Here is a 23,546-nt window from a genome sequence, read left to right as displayed (position 1 = left end):
ATGCATCTGGAGAAGGCGGCCGGCCGGCCGAGCTCCGGCGGCAAGCTGGAGGTGGAGCTCCATCAGACGTCCGCTGCCCCGCGGGCTGGCCTGGGACCCGCCGCCAGCAGCCGCCGGCCACAGCTGGGAGCCGGTGGGGCCGACCCCGAGAGCCCCTACCCCCGGGAGGCGGCCGGGCAGAGCTGCTGGGCTCCTGGGGACCAGGACTGTGGCTCCTTCCTCACGGAGCAGAGGTGAGTTTAAAATGGTTTTAGTGCCCGGCCGGCGTGGCTCCGTGGTTGAGCATCGACCTGTGAACCAGGAGGTCAGGGTTCGATTCCTGGTCAGGGCACAGGCCCGGGGTTGTGGGCTCGATCCCCGGTGGGGGGCGTGCAGGAGGCAGCTGATGGATGATTCTCTCCGATCGTGGATGTTTCTTTGGCTCTCGTCCTCAACCACCGGGCCACACCGGCCAGACAGAACGCCAGCTTTTTGTAGACCCTCACGGGAGACGTTTGTCCCCGCCCCTCGCGCGCGCGTCTTTTTTTTTTTTTTTTTTTTTTTAATGGCAGCTGAGTCTTTTTTTTAAATATATCTTATTGATTTTTACAGAGAGGAAGGGAGAGGGATAGAGAGTTAGAAACATTGATGAGAGAGAAACATCGATCAGCTGCCTCCTGCACACCCCCTACTGGGGATGTGCCTGCAACCAAGGTACATGCCCTTGACCGGACTCGAACCTGGGACCCTTCAGTCCGAAGACCGACACTCTATCCACTGAGCCACACCAGTTAGGGCATCCCTCATGTCTTGAGGGCGCCCCCTGCTGGCGGGGACGGCACCTGTCGCTCGTGCTGCTCTGTGTGTGTGTCTTCCAGGTCTCACTCGCCTTCCACCCGGTTCTGCAGCTCCAGGCCGTGGGAACCCTGCTGCACAGAACGCACGCCGCTGCTGGGGAGCCTCTCCCAGGAGAAGGGGTGAGTGCCCCCCGCCCCCAGAGGAGGGCCTCTCCGAGCATTGCCCGAGGCTCGCAGGCGGAGGCCTTCTTCCTGAGACAGGAGCTTGTCCCTGAGGCGGGTGGTCTCTCCGCCCTTTACTGCCAACTCCAAGGTCGTGGTTTTGTTTGTTCGTTTTAAATATATTTTATTGATTTTTTTCAGAGAGGAAGGGGGAGGGATAGAGAGTTAGAAACATCGATGAGAGAGAAACATCCATCAGCCGCCTCCTGCACACCTTCTACTGGGGATGTGCCCGCAACCAAGGTACATGCCCTTGACCGGAATCGAACCCAGGACCCTTGAGTCCGCAGGCCGACGCTCTATCCACTGAGCCACACCGGTTAGGGCTGTTTGTTTTTAATATATTTTTATTGATGTCAGAGAGGAAGGGAGGGGGCAGGAGAGAGAGAGAGATAGAAACATCCATGATGAGAGAGAATCATGGACCGACTGCCTCCTGCACGCCCCACACTGGGGATCGAGCCTGCAACCCGGGCCTGTGCCCTGACCGGGAATCGAACCCTGACCTCCCGGTTCACAGGTCGGCGCTCACCCCCTGAGCCACGCCGGCCGGGCTAGCTGATGTTTCTTGGAGGCCCACCGTGCATTTTGAAGACCCGAGTGAATTCAGACTTCCCCCGGACCCAGTTGTTCTGTGACGTCCGTCCGTAGGGCCAGGCCCAGCCCCTCGACACGGGTCCTCGTTTTCGCAGCCGGGATGGAGCCCGCAGGTCACACGCCAGCGCGATGAGGTCCTGTGCGGGAGACGGGCCTCGTCCGGGACAGTGACCCCCATGTTGCTTTCCAGGGCGCGGTGCCTGCCCGTCTGCCGCCCGGAGCTCATCACGGCCGAGTCCTGGGACCTCGGCTCGGCCGAGTGGGAGGGCAGGTCGCTGCTGGGCAGTGAGGCGGCCGGCTCCTCCAGATCCGCCTCCTCGGACCGGGGGGACCTCCTGGAAGGGGCCCCCGTCCCGTTCCGCCTCTCGAAGCTGAGGTAGGAGCACCCGGGGCCCCGTGTGGTCCAGGGGGACAGCCCCACTGGCCGGGGACGGGGACGGGGACGGGGTCCCCCCCACGCCCTCCCGCCCGGCAGGCGAAGGGGAGGGGCAGGGTGCCACGCTCCCAGGAGGGCTGTCGGTGGCGGGCCGTGGTCACTGCTTTTCCCTTGGGCTCCCGTAGGGACACGGGTTGGAAGGAGGGGCCCTGTTGAGGCCAGCGTGTTTGAAAGCGGCATCTCCAGGGTCAGGCTGAGGCTCGGGCCAGGACCCGGGTCCTCGTTTGGGATCTGAAGCAGCTGAGGGACCCGCAGGGCCAAGCGGGTCTGTGCAACTGTCGCCCCGTCTCCTGGTGTCCCCACCTCCTTGCACAGCCTCCGTGGGCCTCCACTCCCGTGGGCCTCCAGTCCCGTGGGCCTCCATTCCGTGGGCCTCCATTCCCGCTGGCCTCCACTCCCGTGGGCCTCCATTCCCGTGGGCCTCCACTCCCGCGGGCCTCCACTCCCGTGGGCCTCCATTCCCGCTGGCCTCCACTCCCGTGGGCCTCCATTCCCGTGGGCCTCCACTCCCGTGGGCCTCCACTCCTGTGGGCCTCCACTCCTGTGGGCCTCCATTCCCGCGGGCCTCCACTCCTGTGGGCCTCCACTCCCGTGGGCCTCCATTCCTGTGGGCCTCCACTCCCGTGGGCTGTGGGAAAGCCCCCGGGTCGGTGAGATGGACCCTCGGCAAGTGTCACTGTTTCTCTGCATCAGGGGCCAGTCTTTGCTGAAGTTTTGAAAATACATATATTGTTAATTTTTAAAATATATTTTTAAATATTTTTATTGATTTCAGAGAGGAAGGGGGGAGAGAGAGAGAGAGAGAGAGAGAGAGAGAGAAGAAGAAGGGAGAGGGAGAGAAACATCCATGAGGAGAGAGAATCATGGACCGGCTGCCTCCTGCACGCCCCCTACTGGGGATGGAAGTCTGCAACCCGGGCCTGTGCCCTGACCAGGAATTGAACCGTGACCTCCTGGTCCATAGGTCAGCGCTCAACCACTGAGCCACGCTGGCCGGCCACGTGTAGCTTCTTTATGACTAGAGGCCCGGGGCATGAAAATTCAGGCACTGGAGCGGGGGTCCCTCAGCCCGGCCTGCCCTGAGGCAGGAGGTGACAGGCTGGCGTGTGGCCCTTCCTGTTACGGAGGGAATCCGAACGCGAGGTCCGAGTTCCTTCCCCAGGGCCTCCCCGCGGCGCTGGGCACAGGCGGACGGGACGGCCATCGTGACGCAGACCCGCCTTTCCTCCCGCAGGCGCTGTGCGCGGTGGCTGAAAGTCACGGGCCTCTTCGTCTTCGTGGTGCTGTGCTCGGTGAGTCCCCCCCAGGGGTGCAGGGGAGCCGCGTGGAGGCGGTGCTGAGGGCGTGTGGGACGGGCCTGGGGGGGGGGGGCCAGCCGAGCTCCTGTCCCGTCCCACGTCACCCAGCGGAGGCCCCGGCGACCTGGCTTTGCTCCGTAGAAGGCGACGAGCCGGCCCCTGGGCCTCCCCACTCCCTCAGTGGCCCCCCAGGCTGTGCCTCAGCCCCATGCAGTAGCACCCTTACTGGTGGGGGCCCCGTCCAGGGGCCGGGGGGCCCGGCATGTCCTGGGACCCTTTAGAGGCGGTGCCCTGGGCCTCGGCCAGGCTGGGCCATGTTGTGAGGGGGTTTTTGTTTTTAAACATGTTTTTGTTGCTTTCAGAGAGGAAGGGAGAGGGAGGCAGAGAACATTGATGGGTTTTTTTATTAAAAAATAGTAAGGCCCACGGTTGCTGGAAATAGTAGGACGGATCAGAATTTGGTTCTCATATCTAAGAAGGGCTGTTCGGAGTCAACTGGTGGATGTGGGGTACATCAAGCAATACCATTACCATCCCCCTATTTTATTTTTTTTTTTTTGAATCCTCCCCCGAGGATATTCTCCCATTGATTTTTAGGGAGCGTGGAAGGGAGAGGGAGAGAGAGAGAAACATCGACGTGAGAGAAACACATCAATGGGTTGCCTCCTGCACACGCCCCGACCAGGGCCCGGGCCGGGGAGGAGCCTGCCACCGAGGTACATGCCCTTGACCGGAATCGAACCCGGGACCCTTTGGTCCGTAGAACGACGCTCTAGCCGCTGAGCCACACCGTTTTCAGCTGTTGCCCATCTTCAGTGAGCCCTGTCGCGCTTACCCACAAGCCCTTGCTGGTCGTTGCAGGTCTCGTTCAGCCTGTATCCGGACGAAGGACGGCTCTGGCAGCTGCTGGCCGTGTCGCCGCTGGAGAGCTACTGTATCTAAACTGTAAACCGTGCGGGGACGGGAGGTGGACGGTGGCTGAGGTTGAGAATCACAGGGCAGAGAGACGCCCAAGCCCAGTCCCAGGGGTCATCCAAGGTCACCGCACAGGCCGATGAATGGAAGACGAGGCTTTGGGACAGAAGGGGAGGGACTGAGAGAGCCCGCAGTGGGCGGGTGGGGGCGAGGGTCCCCGCGCGAGGTGGATGCCGCTTGCAGGTGCGTGGGTTCCGGTCCTGGTTTCTTCCCGCTGTGCGTTCTCTGGCCCCCTTGCAGGCCTCGTGGCTGGTCGTGAGAAGGCGGGCGTGTGTGTAGGGTAGATGTTTGGGTGCGTGCGTCTGCTCCCCTGCCTGTGGGCTCGGCTCCTGTTTCTCAGTCTGGAGGCTGGACGTTCAAGGCCAAGGTCTTGCTGGCTGAGCTGGTGTCTGGTGAGGTCTCTCTGGGGTATCGTACATCAGCGGGGGAGACCCAAGACTCCTCACTAGGAGTCGTTTATGGCGCACGGCCCAGAGGGAGGTGTTTCTTCCAAATCTCTGAGCGGAGACACAGAGGAGGTTTCCCGGACTTAGGCCTTTTTGGGCTCTTGGTCTGCAGATTTTACGAAGGGCTCTATGTGAGTTATTGTTACAGACAGTTTGTAGTCTTGGATACATGAAGAACAAACACTTGGCATAAGAATATGGGAATTATTACCAGTACGAGAGGCCCGGTACATGGGAGAGGGGCGTCCCTCAGTCCGGCCTGCACCCTCTCCAATCTGGAGCCCCTGCCTGCCTGATCGCCCCTAACCGCCTCTGCCTGCCGGCCTGATCACCCTAATTACTCTCCCCTTCCGGCCTGATCCCCCTAACTGCTCTCCCCTGCCGGCCTGTTTGCCCCTAACCGTCTCTGCCTCGGCCCCTGCCACCGTGGCTCTGTGCAGAAGGGTGTCCTGTCTAATGAGCATATTACCCTTTTATTGTGTAGATTAGTCCATTACGTTAGATGGCTAGCTTGCAAGGTCAGACAGTTACGTTTTTATCTTTTTCTATTATTCAAACTAAAGCAGTTATTTTATAGAATAAGAGACTGTCTGAAAATGACAGAGTTTACGGAACAAGGGAGTGTCTGACAACAGCAGAGAATTTCAAACAGCGGTTTTCATACAAGATGGAGGCCGCTGTGCTTCATTGCTTCCTGGCCTGCAGGCAGCCGCCTTCCTGTGGCATCCATCCGCCCAGGTGTTTCTTGGTGCTCTGTGTGGAGGGAGAGAAGGCTGTCTGACGTCTCTCTCTCTTTCTCTCTTTTGGGAACATTTTTTATTGATTGATTTTAGAGAGAGGAAGGCAGGGAGGGAGGGAGATAAACATCCATCTGTTGTACCTCTACTTGATGCGTTCATCTTCAGTTCTTGTGTGTGCCCTGACCAGGGATCGAACCCACAGCCTTCGTGTGTCGGGATGCCACTCTAACCAACTGAGCTGCTCGGCCAGAGCTGGTGTCTCTCTCTTTTTAAAAAAAATACATTTTTATTGATTCCAGAGAGGAAGGGAGAGGGAGAGAGAGAGAGAAACATCAGTGATGAGAGAGGATCATGGATCGGCTGCCTCCTCCATGCCGCCTACTGGGGATCGAGCTGGCAACCTGGGCATGTGACCTCCTGGTTCCTAGGTCGACGCTCCACCACGGAGCCACCCGTTAGGGCTGGCATCTCTTTTCATAAGGTCACCAACCCTGGCAGGTCAGGGCCTCCCTTAGAGCCCCCGCCCCCATCTCTAGACACAGCCACGCAGCGGGGCCAGGCCTTGAACGTGGATTTTTGGAGGGACACGGACTCTGGTCCACGGTCCTGAGGGGAAGCTCGGCGGTGAGCGTTGGAGGGGTTTGTGTGCCTTTGGTCAGCGCTGGGCAGCGTTGCTGTTGGTGGTCGCCATGGCAGCCTCTCTCCCATCTGGGGCTGCTCACCTCCCCCAGGGCTGGAGAAGGGGGTGGACTCCAGGCCTCTCCTTGGCCCGTGCTCCCCTTAACGCCCCCCCAGCGGCGAACCTCAGCAGCCGATCCGACTCCACGCTGCTCCGGGTGGACCTGGCGGGGGCCCTGGTGGCCGGCGGCCCGAGTCGCCCGGGAAGAGAAGAGCACGTGGTGGTGGAGGTGACGCAGGCCAGCGCGCCCGGCTCCAGGCGGCGGCCCCAGCAGGTCCTACGTCTAAGTTACTTGGAAGGAATTGTGGGAACTCACCCACCCCGGGGCTTTATAAACCGCCTTACCCCCCCGAATGGAGCAGACGGGAGCCACGGGCAGTGAGGCCATTACCCGCCCAGCCCTTGCCTGTTGCTCCGTCCCCGAAATCCTCTTTTCCCCCCTTTTCTCTACGTCGGTCACCAAACTCTGGCCATTTCGGTAAAATCAAGCTTGTGAGCTTTTTTACTGAAACATTATAAACTAGGAAGCACCGGAGAATCCTAGGTAATAAAAGCGTAATATGTTAAGTGTCTGACCGTTGGGTCAACCGCTCTACCAGTTGCTGTGATGCACACTGACCACCAGGGGGCAGACGCTCCGACCGGTAGGTTAGCTTGCTGCTGGTGTCCGGCCGATTGGGACTGGGCGGGAGGGGCTGGACATGCTCTGGAGCCCTCCCGCGGTCCGTCCCTGGCCGGCGGCCCCCATCAGCCCCCAAGACGGCCGGATGGGCCCCAATCGCCGGCCAGGCCGAGGGACCCCACCTGAGCACAAATTTGGGCACGGGACCTTCAGTGTTTTCCTGTTGGTTTTTAGAGAGAGTGGAAGGGAGGGAGGGAGGAGGAAGGAGAGAGAGAAACATGGACGGGTTGCCTCCTCTCCTGACCAGGGCCAGGGATCGAGCCAACTACCCAGGTACGTGCCATTGACCGGGAATCGAACCCATGACTCTTCGGTTAGGGCAGACGGGTAGCCGTTTTAGGCAAGTGCTTCCTTCCTCTCTCTCTCAAAAAACCAATAAAAACATATTTTTAAAAAATCACACAAAGACCTCCGACGTGCGGGCATCTCTAGCTCCCCGTGGGCCGGACTGCTCGTGTCGGGGATGGGGGGAGGGGGATTTCAGGGTCCTCACTGGGCCCCCTTTTCTGATTCTAAACGGCACCCACACTGCGCAGCCCCGGGTCCCGGGGATGGTCCAGGTCAGAGCCTTACCACGCTGTCGCTCTTGGACTCTCAAGGTCACTCACAACTGGACCGTGTTCTTAAGTCCGCGACGCGGCGAGCACGTGGTGGCGAGCAGGACCTTCGAGGTTCCGAGCCGGTGGGTGTCGGGGGATGGCGGCGGGGGGCTGCGCGGGGGGAGGAGACGCAGGAGGGGCAGCTGGCGTTGCCGACAGCAAGTCAGGTCAGGCACTTGTAGCACCGGCGCTCGGTAAGGTGTGTGCCCGTCCGCAGGGACGGCGTCTCCATCAGCGTCCGCGCGGCCCTGCAGCAGCCCCGGGCGGTGCCCCTGCTGCTGGCGCACCAGCACCTCCGTGCCAGCGTGGAAGCCCAGGTGACCATGGCCGCCGTCATCCTCGCCGGGGTCTACGTGCTGATCATCTTCGAGGTAACCCGCGCGCCCGTCCCAGCCGCCTCCGTGCCCACGTGAGAGTGGGCTCCCGCCTCTCCGTCAAAGGCTGGTCGTGTCTTTCCTATTATTTCTTACATTTTTTATTGATTTCACAGAGGAAGGGAGAGGGAGAGAGAGAGAAACCATGAAGAGAGAGAATCATGGATCGGCCGCCTCCTGCACGCCCCCTCCTGGGGATGGAGCCTGCAACCCGGGCATGTGTCCTGACCGGGAATCGAACCCGTGACCTCCTGGTTCCTAGGTCGACGCTCAACCACGGAGGCACGCCTGCCGGGCTTCTGATGATTTTTAAAAAAAATATATTTCTTTATTGATTTCAGAGAGGAAGGGAGAGGGAGAGAAAGACAGAAACATCAATGATGAGAGAGAATCATGGACCGGCTGCCTCCTGCACATCCTCCACTGGGGATTGAGCCTGCAACCCAGGCATGTCCCCCTGGCTGGAATCGAACCCGGGACCCTTCAGTCCGCAGGCCGACGCTCTATCCACTGAGCCACACCGGTCTGGGGTCCTGATGGTTTTACTATCCGCCGGGCACCATTGCTAATGGGAAACTCAGTTTAGGCCAGAAACACAAGAGAAGTGATTTTTCCTTAATTACTGATGTTCGTGGAAGTGAGTTATCGCCTTGGCATCTTCCAGGGGTGTCCGCCGAGTTCTCTCTCCTGTTTTCTGAGTGTCGTTTGGAGCTTCGGCATTTAATAAACGCGATGTGCTTTCCTCTGTCACAGTCGCGAGTAATTTCAAAAGCTCAGGCCGAGGCCCATTTATGTTTGAAGCGGCGTCTCTGCTGCGCCGGGGCGTGTGCCATCTCTTTTCTGTACAACCTCACCGCCTTCGGAAGTGACCCGGTTTGGGCCCCGCGGGCTTCCTGTGGAACCTACTCCACCGGCCCAGCCTCCCGCCTCTCCTTGAGGGTCATCTCGTTCCTCAGGAGAGAAAAGCACTGTCGTCAGCGGGATGAGTGGGGGGGGGGGGGCTGTGTGTGCGTTTGGGGGGCCCGGCTTGTGAAACGGGAAGACCCACGGTCCATCCGTTGTGTTCGTAGACGTGGTGTGGAACGGCCAGGCTGACCCAGTCCTGCCCCACCTCTCTCCCCAGATCGTGCACAGGACGCTGGCAGCCATGCTGGGCTCCCTGGCGGCGCTGGCGGCGCTGGCTGTGACGGGCGATGTAAGTGGGGCACTGCACATCGAGGGCGTGGAACCTCCGATTCGGGGGCGGCTCGGGGTGGGCGTCCGCTGCTGTTCCCCGCTGTTTCACGTCCTGTCCCACCTGCCCTTCAGGAACTAACACACGCTTTGTTGTTAATCCTCACGGGAGGATATTTTTCCCCATTAACGTTTAGAGAGAGTAGAAAGGAGGGAAGGGGTGGGGGGGGAGAGAGAGAGAGAAAGAGGGGGAAACATCGATGTGAGAGAGACACGCCGATTGGTCGACTCCTGCGTGTGCCCCCACCAGGGCTGGGGCTTGAGCCTGCAACCCAGGTGCGTGCCCTTAGCTGGGAATCGAACCTGCGACACTTTGGTGTGCGGGCCGGCGCGCTAACCACCGGGCCACGCGGCCAGGGCAGAACTGACAGGCCTCAGGGCTTCGCGGGTATTTTCCATTCGACTGTATCTCTTTCTCTCTCTGCCATTTCCTGTATCGGTCTCTCTCTCTCTAAAACGAATCTTTTTTTAAAAAAAGAAATGTGCTTTTCTTGCGACGAAATGCAAAGGCCCGACACCGGGACGCTGGGCCGCCAGCGGGTCTCAGCGGCGGTGTGCTCCGACGCGGAGGCCCGTGGGCGCGGCGTCTGGCTCTGGCCGCCGGCTGGGCGCCGGGTGGAGGCGGCGGTGACTGACGGGCGCCTTTCCGCGTTCCTCACAGAGACCCAGCCTCACCCACGTGGTGGAGTGGATCGACTTCGAGACGCTGGCCCTGCTGTTCGGCATGGTAATCCCCGCTCCCGGCCGCGCCCGGGCCGCCGTCCCCGCGGCTGCTCGGCCTTCGTCGTAGCAAAGACACGCGGGCGTCACTCCCAGGGACAGAGCCGGCGGGAATCCGATCCGAACGGCGCCTGACGGCTGCCGACGGGCAATCAGTGGGCCGTCGTTAGTAAAAACCCGCGTCATAGACGGACTAGGCCCTAAACATGTATGTGATGCCCTCAGACGTGCTCAAGAATCAGAGGCCAAAGGTTATTCATTCTATGCTCAGAGGTCAGGGTTCAGCTCAGACAACTGGGGTCAAGGGTCAGGGGTCAAGTTTCAAGACTCAAAGGTTCCAAGACTGTAGGTTCAAGGCTCAAATGTCAGGGGGCAAGGGTCAAAGCTTGAGGGTTATGGGGCAAAGGTTACTCAGGGGTCAAGGACCAGAGGTCAGGGGTCAACTCACACACCTGGGCACAGGTCAGGTTGTAGCCTCATGTGATCATGTTTCAGGGGTCAGAGGTCAGTGGTCAAAGGTTGAAGTGCCAAGGGTTGTATCTGAGGTCAAGTGTAAGAGGTCAAGGTCAAAGGTTAAGAGTCAGAGGTTAGGGTTGGGTTTAGGATTAGGTCTGGGGTTAGTTTGGGACCAGGATTTGGGGTTAAATTAGGTTGAGGATTAGGGTCAGGGTAATGCTGCCTGAGGAAGTGGAACGGGATCTTCCGGGAAGTTCAGCTGCAATGCCTGGCTGATGAGATTGAGGGGAACCGGACGTGGCTCTTTGGGGTTATCGAGGATGCTTGTCCCCACCCACTCGGCATCATCAGGGAAAGAAACACCATCGCGCAGCGACGTGGGTTCACACAGAACTCAGGAAGGCCAGGCCCTTTGCACGTCTCGGTCACGTGGTGACCAGAGCCGTTTGTTTGAGGAAATAAAATGTCACCCCGTAAGCAGCTTAGCACGTGGCGTGGCTCTGGGCCACCTTCTGGCCCGCTGCTTCCCGGCTGCTAGTTTTGTGAGGGTGCGTGTCACCCCCATCTCTGCCCCCCACCTCCGGTCCCTAGAGCAATACCAACAGCTGGTGTTTGCTGTGAAGGTTCGGGGGGGGGGGGTGATCATGTATTTGGGGCGCACGCCCTGGACCCGATGCAGGTGCGGACCTCCAGCCAGGGGCTCCACGCAGGGCCGGTCCACGGAGTCCGGGAGCCGCAGCGTGGTGACGTGGCAGCCGGCCGCGCGGACGTGCGCAGCCCCTCTGACGCCCTGCCCCCCTTTGCTCCTCTCCCCGCAGATGATCTTAGTCGCCATATTTTCAGAAACCGGGTTTTTTGATTACTGTGCTGTCAAGGTAAGTGCGACGTGGCATTGAGTAGGTAGGTATGGATTCACTGATTACACAGTTAAAAAGCAAAGCTACTATTTATTTTAGATTTTTGTTGATTTCAGAGAGGAAGGGAGAGGGAGAGAGAGAGAGAAACTGCCTCCTGCACGTCCCCCACCGAGGATCGAGCCCGCAACCCGGGCCTGTACCCCGACCGGGAATCGAACCGGCACCCTGTCGGTGCACGGGGTGACGCTCACCCCCTGAGCCACCCCGGCCGGGCTGTGGGTGCAGCTCTTGACCCCCCTGCGTTGTGCATCCGGACCCCTCGATCTCGGGCCCCGCGGGGAGGGTTGCGCCTGCGCTCCCGCCCGCTGACCCTGCTTGTCCCGTCTGTGGTGTGTCCCAGGCCTACCGACTGTCCCGGGGGCGGGTGTGGGCCATGATCATCATGCTGTGCCTCATCGCCGCCGTCCTCTCCGCCTTCCTGGACAACGTCACCACGTCGCTCCTCTTCACGCCCGTGACCATCCGGTGAGTGTGCGGGGCGGTGGTGCCGGCTGGGCTCTGAGCTGGGAGGTGGGAGGGCCCCTCCCGTCGGCCTGGGAGACCCCGCTTCTCGGCAGAATGGGGCAGTGTCCGGGGAGCTGCGGCCAGCTGCCTCCAGGGCGCTGCCTGCTGTGGAGTGCGAGTTCCTCCTCTAAGGTCAAAGGGCATCATTGAAGGGCAGGGGTGCTAGGGTGTTGGCGTCTGAGAAAAGGCCCTCGTGGGCCACTGCGTTCCAGAGGTGCCGTGAGTCAGACGCTCTGGATAAAATTTTGTTGTTGTTAATCCTCTCCCGAGGATGTTTTCCCACTAATTTTTTTTAAAAATATGTTTTTATTGTTGTCAGACAGGAAGGAAGAGAGAGAGAGAGAAACATCCATGAGGAGAGGGAATCATGGATTGGCTGCCTCCTGCACGCCCCCTACTGGGGATGGAGCCTGCAACCCGGGCCTGTGCCCTGACCGGAATCCAACCTGTGTGTGTGTGTGTGTGTGTGCATGCATGTGTGTGTGTGCGTGCATGTGCATGCGTGTGCATGTGTGTGTGCATGTGTGTGTGCATGTGTGTGTGTGCATGTGTGCGTGTGTGTGTGTGTGTGTGTGTACACACTTCCCTTGTACAAGCTCTAAAAATATTTAGGTTGCACGTGGACCTTTCCCGTTTTCCTCTATTCGTGTGTTTTTTAGGTCGTATATTTATTGATTTCATGGAGGAGGGGAGAGGGAGAGAGAGGGAGAGAGAGAGAGAGAGAGAAACACCAATCATGGAGAACCATGGACCCGCTGCCTCCTGCACGTCCCCCACTGGGGATCGAGCCCGCAACCCGGGCCTGTGCCCTGACCGGGAATCGAACCGTGACTTCCGGGTTCACCGGTCGGTCGACACTCAACCACGGAGCCACGCCGGCCGGGCCACGTTTCTCTCTGTTGGTGACAGGCTGTGCGAGGTGCTCAACCTGGACCCCAGACAAGTGCTGATTGCCGAAGTGATCTTCACCAACATCGGAGGAGCCGCCACCGCCATCGGGGACCCACCCAACGTCATCATCATCTCCAACCAGGAGCTGAGGAAGATGGTACGTGCCAGCGGCCAGGGGCGGCTCCCGCGGAGCTGAGACCCAGCTTCCTCGCCCCTCGGCACCTCCTCAGCTCCACGCTCCATGCCCTCCTGCTCCAGCCCTCCCTGCGCGTCAAGTGCTGTTGGCTCCCGAGAGAGAGAGTGGGAGGTTAGGAGGCCGACCTCCCCACGGACAGCTAAGTGATCTGAATTGCATTCTCGCTCCGACATATTTTTAAAAAAATAATTTTTCATTGATGTCAGAGAGGGAGGGAGAGGGAGGGCGATAGAAGCATCCGTGATGAGAGAGAATCATGGACCGGCTGCCTCCTCCACGCCCCACACTGGGGATCGAGCCCGCAACCCGGGCCTGTGCCCTCCGTGGGGCGTCGAACCCTGACCTCCTGGTTCCTAGGTCAACGCTCCGCCGCCGAGCCCCGCGGCCGGGCTGCTCCTGGCAGCATCTGTTTCTGTGCGGCGAGGGCAGGCATGGGAACTGACGTGTCCCCCGTGGGGCGGCGGGGGCTGTCCCTCGGCGGGAGGCCCGTCCGTGACTCCCCCTGTCCGTCCCCAGGGCCTGGACTTCGCGGGATTCACGGCGCACATGTTCGTGGGGATTTGCTTCGTCCTCCTCTTCTCCTTCCCCCTCCTCAGACTCCTCTTCTGGAACAGGAAGCTGTACAACAAGGAGCCCAGCGAGATTGTCGGTGAGTGTCGGCCCTCGTCCCTGAGACCCGAGCTCGCCGCCGGGACGGCCCCGTTCCCCCAGGGAAGCGGCCGGAGAAAGGCTGCTGTCGCTCAGCGGTGGAGCGCTCGGTTCCCGGTCAGGGCGTGTACCTGGGTTCAGGTTTGATCCCTGGCCCCGGTCGGGGAGCGTGCGGGAGGCAACCCATGGATGCCAGTTGATGTGTCTCTGTCACATCCCTGTTTCCTTCTCTCTCTCGTCAATAAACACATCCTCAGATGAGCATAAAGGAAACTCTGCACCCAGAGTTGAGATCACTGCATTGCTTTAGCTGGGCCGGCGTGGCTCCATGGTTGACCAGGAGGTCAGGGTTCGATTCCCGGTCAGGACACAGGCCCGGGTTTCGGGCTCGATCCCCAGTAGGGGGCGTGCAGGAGGCAGCCGATCCGCGATTCTCTCTCGCCATGGGTGTTTCTCTCTCTCTCTCCCTCTCCCTTCCTCTCTGAAACCAATACAAATACTTTTTCTGAAGTCACGTTGCTTTGCATCCACGGTGATTGTCAAAAGCCCGCTTTGTCTCCTGCGTCCGTGACCGCCACACGGGTGCTGATGGCCCGGGGGGTGGGGGCCGGGTTTCCCTGTGGATCCTCAGGCCGGGGGGTGGGGTGGGGGCGTGTTCCTCGCTCGGGAAGGTGGTGAGGGAAGCGGGGGTCTGCCGACCCCCCAGGCTCCGGAGGCTCCGGCGTGGCTTCCTCTCCCCGCAGAACTGAAGCACGAGATCCACGTGTGGCGCCTGACCGCCCAGCGCATCAGCCCGGCCAGCCGGGAGGAGACGGCGGTGCGCGGCCTGCTTCTGGGGAAGGTGCTGGCGCTGGAGCGGCTGCTGGCCCGGAGGCTGCACTCCTTCCACAGGTACCGGCTGGGCTGGGCCGCGGCCCCCTCTCCGCCGCCACCGAGGCGTGCCCAGACGTCCCACCGTGCACAGGCCGAGGGAGGGACCCCACGGGACCACAGAGAGTCGCGTCCTGCGTGCTCGCCCTGCGTGGTGTGCGATGGTCTCTGCCTTCACCGCGGCCTGGGCAGGGAGGAGGAAACCAAGGCTCAGAGAGGGTGAGCGGCTTGCCCCGGGTCACACAGCGGGAACGGGTGCAGCAGGGACGGAAATCACCCTCGCGGCCACCCCTGTCCCACGGCCACACGACCCATGTGAGGCACGGCAAGATTTGAAAAGAATGACGGTAACAAGCTAATCGAACGCTGTATTCTACCTGTGACTGACTCTCAGGGAGCCCAGAGAATCGCTGATCCTACTCAGTTCATTTCTGCCTTTTAAAAAAAATATATATATATAAGCCCTGGCCTGTTTGGCTCAGTGGATAGAGCGTCGGCCTGCAGACCTAAGGGTCCCGGGTTCAGTTCCAGGCAAGGGCACGTGCCTGAGTCGTGGGCTCGATTCCCACTGGGGGGCGTGTAGGAGGTGGCTGATCCATGATTCTCTCTCATCAATGATGTTTCTATCTCTCTCCCTCCCTCTCCCTTCCTCTCTGAAATCAATAAAAATATATTTAAAATAAAATTATACACACACACATACATACACACACACACACTGAGTGGCCAGATGATGATGATCTCTGAACGCATAATAATCTGGCCACTCGGTGTATATCCTATATAATAAAAGGCTAATATGCAAATTGTCCCCTCAACCAGGAGTTTGACCAGCCGGCAGGCCGGCCAACCGCCCATGTCCCCTCCCTCTGGCCAGGCTGGCTGGACCCCACCCATGCACGAATTCATGCACCGGGCCTCTAATATACATACACTGAGTGGCCAGGTTATTATGCGTTCAGAGATCATAATTATCTGGCCACTCAGTGTACACCGTCATCCCCTCGTTTACATTCGGGCCCGTGTCCTGACGAGCCCCACGCTCGCGCTCCCGCGTGCACACGCTCGCACACAGCTCATCACGCGTCTCTGTCGTTTCGTGTGTTGTTTTTCTTTGGAAACACGGAGCAGACGTCTTTCCCAACTCATAAGCCCAGGGCCCCCGGCCGCCTTCCACGGGCCTCGTTACGCGGCCTCCCGGGTGTCCCCGTGGGCGGCGTCCTGCACGCCAGGCCCTCGCCGTGTCGCCAGGAGCTGAGGCGTCTCCTCCTTCCGTTCCAGGCAAATCTCGCAGGAGGATAAGAACTGGGAGACCAACATCCAGGAGCTGCAGAAAAAGGTACCGGGTCCCCGTGCCGGCAGGACGGCGTGAGCGAGCGCACCTCTCTCTGGTGCTCCTGTGGGTGTACACGGGACGCAGTAGGCGTGTTTTGTCCACACGTCCATGAGGAGAGAGAATCACGGACCGGCTGCCTCCGGCACGCCCCACCCTGGGGATGGAGCCCGCAACCCGGGCCTGTGCCCTGACCGGGAATGGAACCCTGACCTCCTGGCTCCTGGGTGGACGCTCACCCCCTGACTCTCCGTAGCACACACTCCCTCACGATCTTCTGTCACGTCCACGTGACACCGTTTTCATCCCGAGGAGAGATCCAGGGGGGTTCGGTCCCGGGGACGGCGGCTTCCTTCTCTCCCAGCACAGGATATCGGACGGGATCCTGCTGGCCAAGTGCCTGGCGGTGTTGGGGTTCGTGATCTTCATGTTCTTCCTCAACTCGTTCGTCCCCGCCGTCCACCTGGACCTGGGTGAGTCCCCCGCGGTCCGGCGTGGTCGCCCTTTAACGTTTTCCCGGACGTCACGGGCCGGAAGGGGAGGTTTCACGCTGGTCCCAGCCCTGGCGGGTGCCGCTCAGTGGTTAGAGCGTCAGCCTGCAGACTGAAAGGTCCCAGGTTCGATTCCGGTCAAGGGCATGTGCCTTGGTTGCGGGCACATCCCCAGTAGGGGGCGTGCAGGAGGCAGCTGATCGATGTTTCTCTCTCATCGATGTTTCTAACTCTCTATCCCTCTCCCTTCCTCTCTGTAAAAAATCAATAAAATATATTTTAAAAAAGTATATACATTTTTTTAAAATAAAACGAAATAAAAATACGTTCAGTTTGCAGGATGAGCTCCCCTCAGTGAAGAGAAAGGCGATCGCTCGGTGAAACGTTAACGAGCGTGTTCGCCATTGGACTCCAGCTCTAGACGCCCCTGTGTTTGCCTCGCAGGGTGGATCGCTATTCTGGGCGCCATCTGGCTGCTGATTTTAGCCGATATCCACGACTTCGAGATCATTCTGCACCGCGTGGAGTGGGCGACGCTTCTGTTCTTCGCGGCACTCTTCGTTCTGATGGAGGTGAGGCTTCCGGACTTCTGCAGAGCGGCCTTTTACCTAGTTTTTCTTTCTTTATTTTATCTTTATTTTTTTAAATATACATCTTTATGGATTTCAGAGAGGAAGGGAGAGGGAGAGAGAGCTAGAAACATCCATGATGAGAGAGGATCATGGACCGCTGCCTCCTGCACGCCCCACACTGGGGATCGAGCCCGCCATCCGGGCCTGTGCCCTGACCGGGAATCGAACCCTCAACCTTGGGGGTGCACGGGATGGTACCCCGACCAGCTGAGCCACCCGGCCAGGGCTCTCCTGGATGTTTGATGCTTTTCGTCAGTGCCCCTGACTTTCGTGTTCATTTACGTCTGCGGTCCCGCGGGCCCCTTGTAATTCCCCCCCCTCCCCATTCCTGAGAAACCTTTGGGTTTTTAAAAGGTTTGTGCGTAAGGCCGATCCCCTCTCTCTCTTTTCCCCCTGAATTCTGTCCATTGCTGGCCCTGTTTCTGATTTTACGGGGTGGGGGCGGGGGATGCTGTGTTTTCAAATGCCCGCTGGAGCGTGTCTAATTCAGATTGGAGTCTGGACTCGAAGTTCTCTCCGGCTTCACGGAGACGGGAATTCTCCTCAGTCGACGTGTGAAATTCCGATTCTTGATGTTTTCTTGCGAGCCCTGTACGCTTGCCTTCCGATTTCTCCGGTGAATTTAGTGCGATTGGATTTGCCTTTAAAACAAAACAACAACAAAAACCAAGAAAAACAAGGCCTTCCCTGGCTGGTACGCTCGGTGGTTAGAGCGCCCGGCCCTGCACGAAGGTGTTTGGTTCCTGGTCAAGGGCAGGTACCTGGGTTGCAGGTTCAAGCCCCGGCCCCGGTCGAGGCGAGTGCGGGAGACAATTGATGTGAGATGTTTCTCTCTCTCTCTCTCTCTCTCTCTGAACCCTCCCTTGGCGCCCCAGCCGGTTCGGCTCAGTGGATAGAGGGTCCCGGGTTCGATTCCGGTCAAGGGCGCGTACCTCGCTCGCAGCCTCTTTCCGTCCCTGGTCGGGGCGCGTGCAGGAGGCAACCCGCCCATCGATGTGTTTCTCCCACATCGATGCTCCTCTCTGTCTCTCCCGCCCTCCCCCGTTCTCCCTGAACACCAACGGGGAATACCCTCTGGTGAGGATGAACAGAAAATAAAATTAAAAAATAAAACCCGGGGCAGGGTGGGAGTGGCCCGGAGAGGTCCATGGGGGAAAAGGAGATATATGTAACGCATTAAACAATAAAGAATTAAAAAAACAAATAAACAAAAATAAAAAGTAGAGTAACGCCAAAAATATCCTCAGGAACAATTTCCACGGGTGAGGAGGAACGCACAGAAAAACATAGAAAACACCCCACATGCACCAGTTCTTGCCCAAGGGCGCCCTCTGCTGGCGGCCGAGGGAAGTGGGTGCTTTGTTCTGGCAGCACCTGCCTTGGCCGGAAGTTTCTTGCTGGTCCTGTGTCCTCCTCTCCCTGGACACGGGGCAGCTGGGCGTTGCCGGGGGGGGGGGCCGGTTGGTCTCTCACCCCGTCACCCGCCTCCCCGGAGCCTGGCCACCCGCCCGTCTGTGCATCCTCAGGCCCTTCTCGGTCCCCGCCTGGGTTCGTCTCTTTCTGGGGTAGGAACTCACGGGACCGGGCTTTTTTCTTTAAAAAAAAACGTATTTTTACTGATTTCAGAGAGGCGGGGAGAGGGGGAGAGAGAGAAAAATCCGTGAGGAGAGAGAGAGAGTCATGGATCGGCTGCCTCCTGTGTGCCCCCCACGGTGGATCGAGCCCGCCACCCGGGCGTGTGCCCTGACCGGGGCGTGAACCCTGACCTCTAGGTGCACGGGATGAGGCCCGGCCGGGGCTAGAGACACGGTTTTTGAAAAGCTGCATGTCTTCTCCGTCTTAAGCTGATCCTCACGGACGTCCGTTTCTTCCAGGCGCTGGGGCACCTGCACCTGATAGAATACGTCGGCGAGCAGACCACCTCGCTGATAAAGGTACAGCCCGGCGGCGGCATCACGGGGGCTCCAGCCAGGGTTCCGTTCGCTTTGTAAAATAAAATTTAAAAAAGTCTGGCAAGAGTAGGTCCCGTTAGTGACGTAAAAAAGAGTACAGAGATGAAGGGAGACTTTTTTAAACTGCATATAATTACAGGTCCAGTCGGTGTGGCTCAGGGGTTAAAGGTTGACTAGGAACCAGGAGGTCACGGTTCCATTCCCGGTCAGGGCACAGGCCCGGGATGCGGGCTCGATCCCCAGTGGGGGGCGTGCCAGAGGCAGCCGAGCCGTGATTCTCCCTCATCATGGGTGTTTCTCTCTCTCTCTCCCTCTCCCTTCCTCTCTGAAGTCAATAAAATATATTAAACAAAGTAAAACCTGTCTGAGACAGACAGCAGTCGAGACACCCGTCTGAGTAAGGTCCCGGCCCCAGAGGGCTGATCAGTGCGACCGTGTGATGCTGTCACCGTGTGAGCCGCCAGGAACGGGGCCACCTGCTCCCCCGCCCCCTCCCCCCGCCTCCCAGGGCTGGCCGCCGTGGGCGTGGCCAGGACTCGCTCCCCTCCGTCAGCTGTGGGACCCGGCCAGGCTCCTGGTAGGGTCCGGGCGGCGCGGGCCGGTGCTGTGTGCAACCCTGGGAATCCGCGGAGGGACCGCCAGCCCCCAGGGCCCTCCCGCGTGCCGAGTGACCCGAGCCCGTGTGGCTGACTGCAGCCGTGATGCCCAGCGCCGCTCTCGTCCGCTCCTTCCAGATGGTCCCCGAGGACCGGCGCCTGGCCGCCGCCATCGTCCTGGTGGTCTGGGTCTCGGCCATCGCGTCTTCCCTGATCGACAACATTCCGTTCACGGCGACGATGGTGAGTCCCCCTTCCCGAGGCCCCGAGGCCGGCGTGCGGGCAGCACACCCTCTGGGCTCCCCCTTCCTGCGGGGGGAGAAGGCAGCACGGGACCCCGACCCGGCCCCGGGCTGCACCCCAGGCGTAGCGCACGGGCAGCAGAGCCGGGCGACTGGCTGGGAGCCAAGGGCCGTGGCCTCGCGCCCTGGGTCAGCACCACGGACAGCGCCTTTCCGTTTTGCTTCTGTTTATTTTTTAACGAGACTTTTTAAAAATATATATATTTTATTGATTTTTTCCAGAGAGGAAGGGAGAGGGATAGAGAGCTAGAAACATCGATGAGAAACATCCATCAGCTGCCTCCTGCACGCCCCCTACTGGGGATGTGCCCGCAACCCAGGTACATGCCCTTGACCGGAATCGAACCTGGGACCTTTCAGTCCGCAGGCCGACGCTCTATCCACTGAGCCTCACCGGCCAGGGCTGTTTGTTTATTTTGTTCATCCTCACCCAAGGATGTTTTTCCCACTGGTTTTCAGAGAGAATGGAAGGGAAGAAGGGTGAGGGAGAGAGAGAGACCTGAGTGTGAGAGAGACCCTTCACTTGGCTGCCTCCCACACGCCCCCTGACCTGGGGCTGGGCATCGAACCTGCAACCCAGGCACGTACCCCCGACGTGGAATCCACCCCCCTCGACCTTTGGTGGGCGAGCTGGTGCTCTACCCACCGAGCACCCCGGCCAGGGCTCCCGTTTGCTGTGGAGAGAACTGGGAGGCACCGAGGCGGAGGCCGGTTGGAGGCCGTTGTCCTTCCCCCCCGGGAACACGGAGCTGTGGGCTGGCCGCGGGGCTCAGGTGCGGGGCACGGACAGGCCTGGGGATTGTCTGTGTGCCCCCGACCCGGCCGGGACGGGGGGCCCGCGTGAGAGGCCTCCACAGGGCGGCCCGGCCGTGCCCACGGTGCCTTCTGACATCACCGGCGGCCCGGCTTACTTGCATCTGTAATATTTTATTTCTTAAAAAACAAGACAGCCCTGGCCGGCCTGGCCTCGTGGATAGAGCGCCGTCCGGGTTCGATGGCAATCAAGGGCACGCGCCTCGGTGGCAGGCTCCTCCCCGGCCCCCCGGCCCTGGTCGGGGCGCGTGCAGGAGGCAGCCAGTCGATGTGTCTCTCTCATGTCGATGTGTCTCTCTGTCTTTTCCTTTTCCTCTTCCACTCTCCCTGAACATCAGTGGGGAAATATCCTCGGGGGAGGGTTAACAAATAATAAAGAAAGAAATCAAGCCCTGGCTGGCGTGGTTCAGTGGTTAGAGCGCCGCCATCCCCGGGCCTGGGGATCTATGTGTCTCTCTCACGTCGATGTTGCTGTCTGTCTGTCTGTCTCTCTCTCTTCCTCTCTCTCTCCTTCTCCTCCTCCCTCCTTCCTTCCACTTTCTAAAAATCAACAGGAAAAATCTCCTCCTCCTAAGAGAATTAACAACAAAAAACCACCCGCAGCAGCCACCAGGGGGCGGCGAGGAGAAGAGGGACCAGTCGGTCATAAGGCTGCACCCACGGGCTCCCTCCCACTCAGGCCGTGGGGGTGTCACACTCACTCCCCTTTGGTTCCTGCTCCGGCCGGACAAGGGCCTCGGGCGGCGATGGTGGGTCGCGGCGTCGCGGGGGGCAGCTCCCCTGGTTCCGTGGGCGTGACGTGGGGACCGTTCCCCCCGCAGATCCCCGTGCTCCTGAACCTGAGCCAGGACCCCGAGGTCAGCCTGCCGGCGCCGCCCCTCATGTACGCGCTGGCGCTGGGCGCCTGCCTGGGAGGTAAGGCCCTTCGCTGGGAGCAGGACGGCCGTGCCCGGCGGAGGGGACACACGGGGACTGGGGCGGCCTCCTGAGCAGACACCCGTCTCCAGCTGCGACTGGAGCGACTGGGAAGCTGCTCCCGTCCTCCGTGGGCCTCCTCTCCACCCCCCCCCATCCCCCCCCCCCGCCCCCAATCCCTGCAGAACTGCCGGACCGCCTGCGCCCTGACTTACAGCTCACGTTAGCGTGTTCCTGCCCGGCGTCTGGGCCCACGCGGCCCCCACACTGCCCCTGAGCTCGCGTGCTCACGTCAGAGACGGGTTTGAATCAGAAGCCGTCCTCGGGCCAGGCTTCTCGTCCCCTCCTGGGCGTGAAGTGAGGACGGCTGGCCTGAGACGTGGAGATCGTTTTGGTTTTTTTTTTAATTATTTGTTTTATTGATTCGAGCGAGGAAGGGAGAGGGAGAGAGAAACATCCGTGATGAGAGAGAATCACGGATCGGCTGCCTCCTCCACGCCCCCGCACCGGGGATGGAGCCTGCCACCCGGGCCTGTGCCCTGGACCGGGAATCGAACCGTGACCTCCTAGGTCATAGGTCGACGCTCAGCCCCTGAGCCTCCCCGGCCGGGCACAGGCTAATGTTTAAGTTGATGGTGTTGTCTGGCCCCTGAATGACGCTCTCAATATCCAATGGCCCCTTGGCAGGAAGAGGGTACCCCTCCTCCACCCGGCAGGACGCCCTCATGGTTTAGAATGTTGATGACCTGGATGTGGAGCACAGAGACCCAGACTCTGCCTCTGCTGGGGCCTCAGGGTGTGTCGTACGTGCCCTGGATTCGCTCCTGCGCCTGGCGGCCCACTCAGCTCCCGGGACCCGCGCCCACGGCTTCTCCCTCGGAGCCCATCCGTGTCCTGCGTGGTCTTCCTCCTGTGCCGCCGCCTTCCCCTTCTCCGCGTCGTGGTCGTTCCCCAGCGTTCCAGGCGAAGGAGGCGAAGCTGCCGCGGCGGCCCACGCCCACGGCTTTATTGTTGAATCTGGTTTCAGGCAACGGGACGCTGATTGGGGCGTCGGCCAACGTCGTCTGCGCGGGGATCGCCGAGCAGCACGGATACGGCTTCTCCTTCGTGGAGTTTTTCAGGTACTTTTCAAACTCTCCCTTTCTGTGTAGAGAGCGTCTCTAAGGGTGATTATTTTTTCTTTAAAATGAGCAACACATTTCCTAAGCGCAAGGGGTAGGCGTGCTTGTAGCAATTATGGCGTCTTTGTGCAGCTGAAGTGAGTGCAGAGAAAAAAAAACACAAGAAAAATGGATCCCTGGGCCCAGCTGGCGTGGCTCTGTGGTTTAGCATCGTCCTATGAACTGGGAGGTCACGGTTCGATCCCTGGTCAGGGCACATGCCCAGATTCTCTCTCATCATGGGTGTTCCCATCTCTCTCTCCCTCTCCCTTCCTCTCTCTGAAATCAATAAAAAAAATTTTTTTAATGTATTTTATTGATTTCTTACAGAGAGGAAGGGAGAAGGATAGAGAATCAGAAACATTGATGAGAGAGAAATATAGATCTGCTGCCTCCTGCCCGCCCCCTAGTGGGGATGGAGCCTGCAACCCGGGCATGTGCCCTGACTGGGCATCGAACCAGCGACCTCCTGGTTCTCAGGGCGCTCACCAGGCGGCAGGTCCCACAATGCACCTGTCTTTGTGTTTCAGGCTGGGCTTCCCCATGATGGTGGTCTCCTGCATGGTGGCGATGTGCTACCTGCTGGTTGTCCACGTGGTGATGGGATGGAATTAACGGGGACGCCTCCTTGGAAGACCGAAGGGAGCCTGAGCCGTCACCCACGTCTGGAGAACACGCCCCCATGGACCGCTCTCGGGAGGAGAAAAGGTGCTTACACGGGGGTGCGATGGAGTGTAGACCTTGGGGCACCCACACTCTTATCCAGCTCAATGCTGGCAAAACATGGCAACTATAACTATGGATCACTTACCCGAGACACCCCTCCAGGAAATACGTACGTTTCGGGACACTTCTTACAAGAAAGCACCAATCCCATCACCCACCCCAAATGGTCCGTGTTGCTCAGGGTCCCTTCTCCCGAGGTTGTCTGCAGTTTTTCCTCCTGTCGTCACTTTTCGTGTTGGAATAATGAGCATGCACATTGTGTACCCCCTGGAGACATGCTGTTCCTTGGGAAGGCAGACACCTTGTAAGGTGGCAGTTTATGTATTAAAAAATAAATAAACTCTCCCTTGGCACATGGTCTTGGAAT

At 59.6% G+C, this 23,546-nt stretch overlaps 1 protein-coding gene across 1 annotated transcript; it reads left to right on the top strand.

Annotated features, from left to right (window-relative positions):
* On the top strand, positions 1-23,532 carry OCA2 (OCA2 melanosomal transmembrane protein). The gene is made up of 22 exons (XM_054713190.1): positions 1-233; positions 1,786-1,971; positions 3,266-3,323; positions 4,191-4,263; positions 6,286-6,443; positions 7,451-7,533; positions 7,668-7,821; positions 8,948-9,019; positions 9,719-9,784; positions 11,052-11,108; positions 11,491-11,615; positions 12,564-12,702; positions 13,258-13,390; positions 14,133-14,280; positions 15,541-15,598; positions 15,957-16,065; positions 16,528-16,655; positions 18,590-18,649; positions 19,402-19,506; positions 21,200-21,293; positions 22,321-22,414; positions 22,984-23,532. The coding sequence occupies exons 1-22, from the start codon at positions 1-3 to the stop codon at positions 23,066-23,068; spliced, it is 2,418 nt and encodes an 805-aa protein (XP_054569165.1). The 3' UTR covers positions 23,069-23,532.
* The last annotated feature ends 14 nt before the right edge of the window (positions 23,533-23,546 follow it).

This window comes from Eptesicus fuscus, chromosome 25 (genome assembly GCF_027574615.1).
Source record: "Eptesicus fuscus isolate TK198812 chromosome 25, DD_ASM_mEF_20220401, whole genome shotgun sequence".
Classification (NCBI taxonomy): Eukaryota; Metazoa; Chordata; class Mammalia; order Chiroptera; family Vespertilionidae; genus Eptesicus; species Eptesicus fuscus.
Note: the sequence above shows the minus strand (reverse complement) of the source record. Positions and strands in the feature narration are given on the sequence as shown.

What these genes read in the sequence shown, in the direction of transcription:
- OCA2 (XM_054713190.1), top strand. Translation starts at nt 1, where the DNA reads ATGCATCTGGAGAAGGCGGCCGGCCGGCCGAGCTCCGGCGGCAAGCTG. An exon ending in AGACCACCTCGCTGATAAAG is followed by an intron (nt 18,650 to 19,401) that starts GTACAGCCCGGC and finishes CGCTCCTTCCAG; the next exon opens with ATGGTCCCCGAGGACCGGCG. An exon ending in TTCCGTTCACGGCGACGATG is followed by an intron (nt 19,507 to 21,199) that starts GTGAGTCCCCCT and finishes TTCCCCCCGCAG; the next exon opens with ATCCCCGTGCTCCTGAACCT.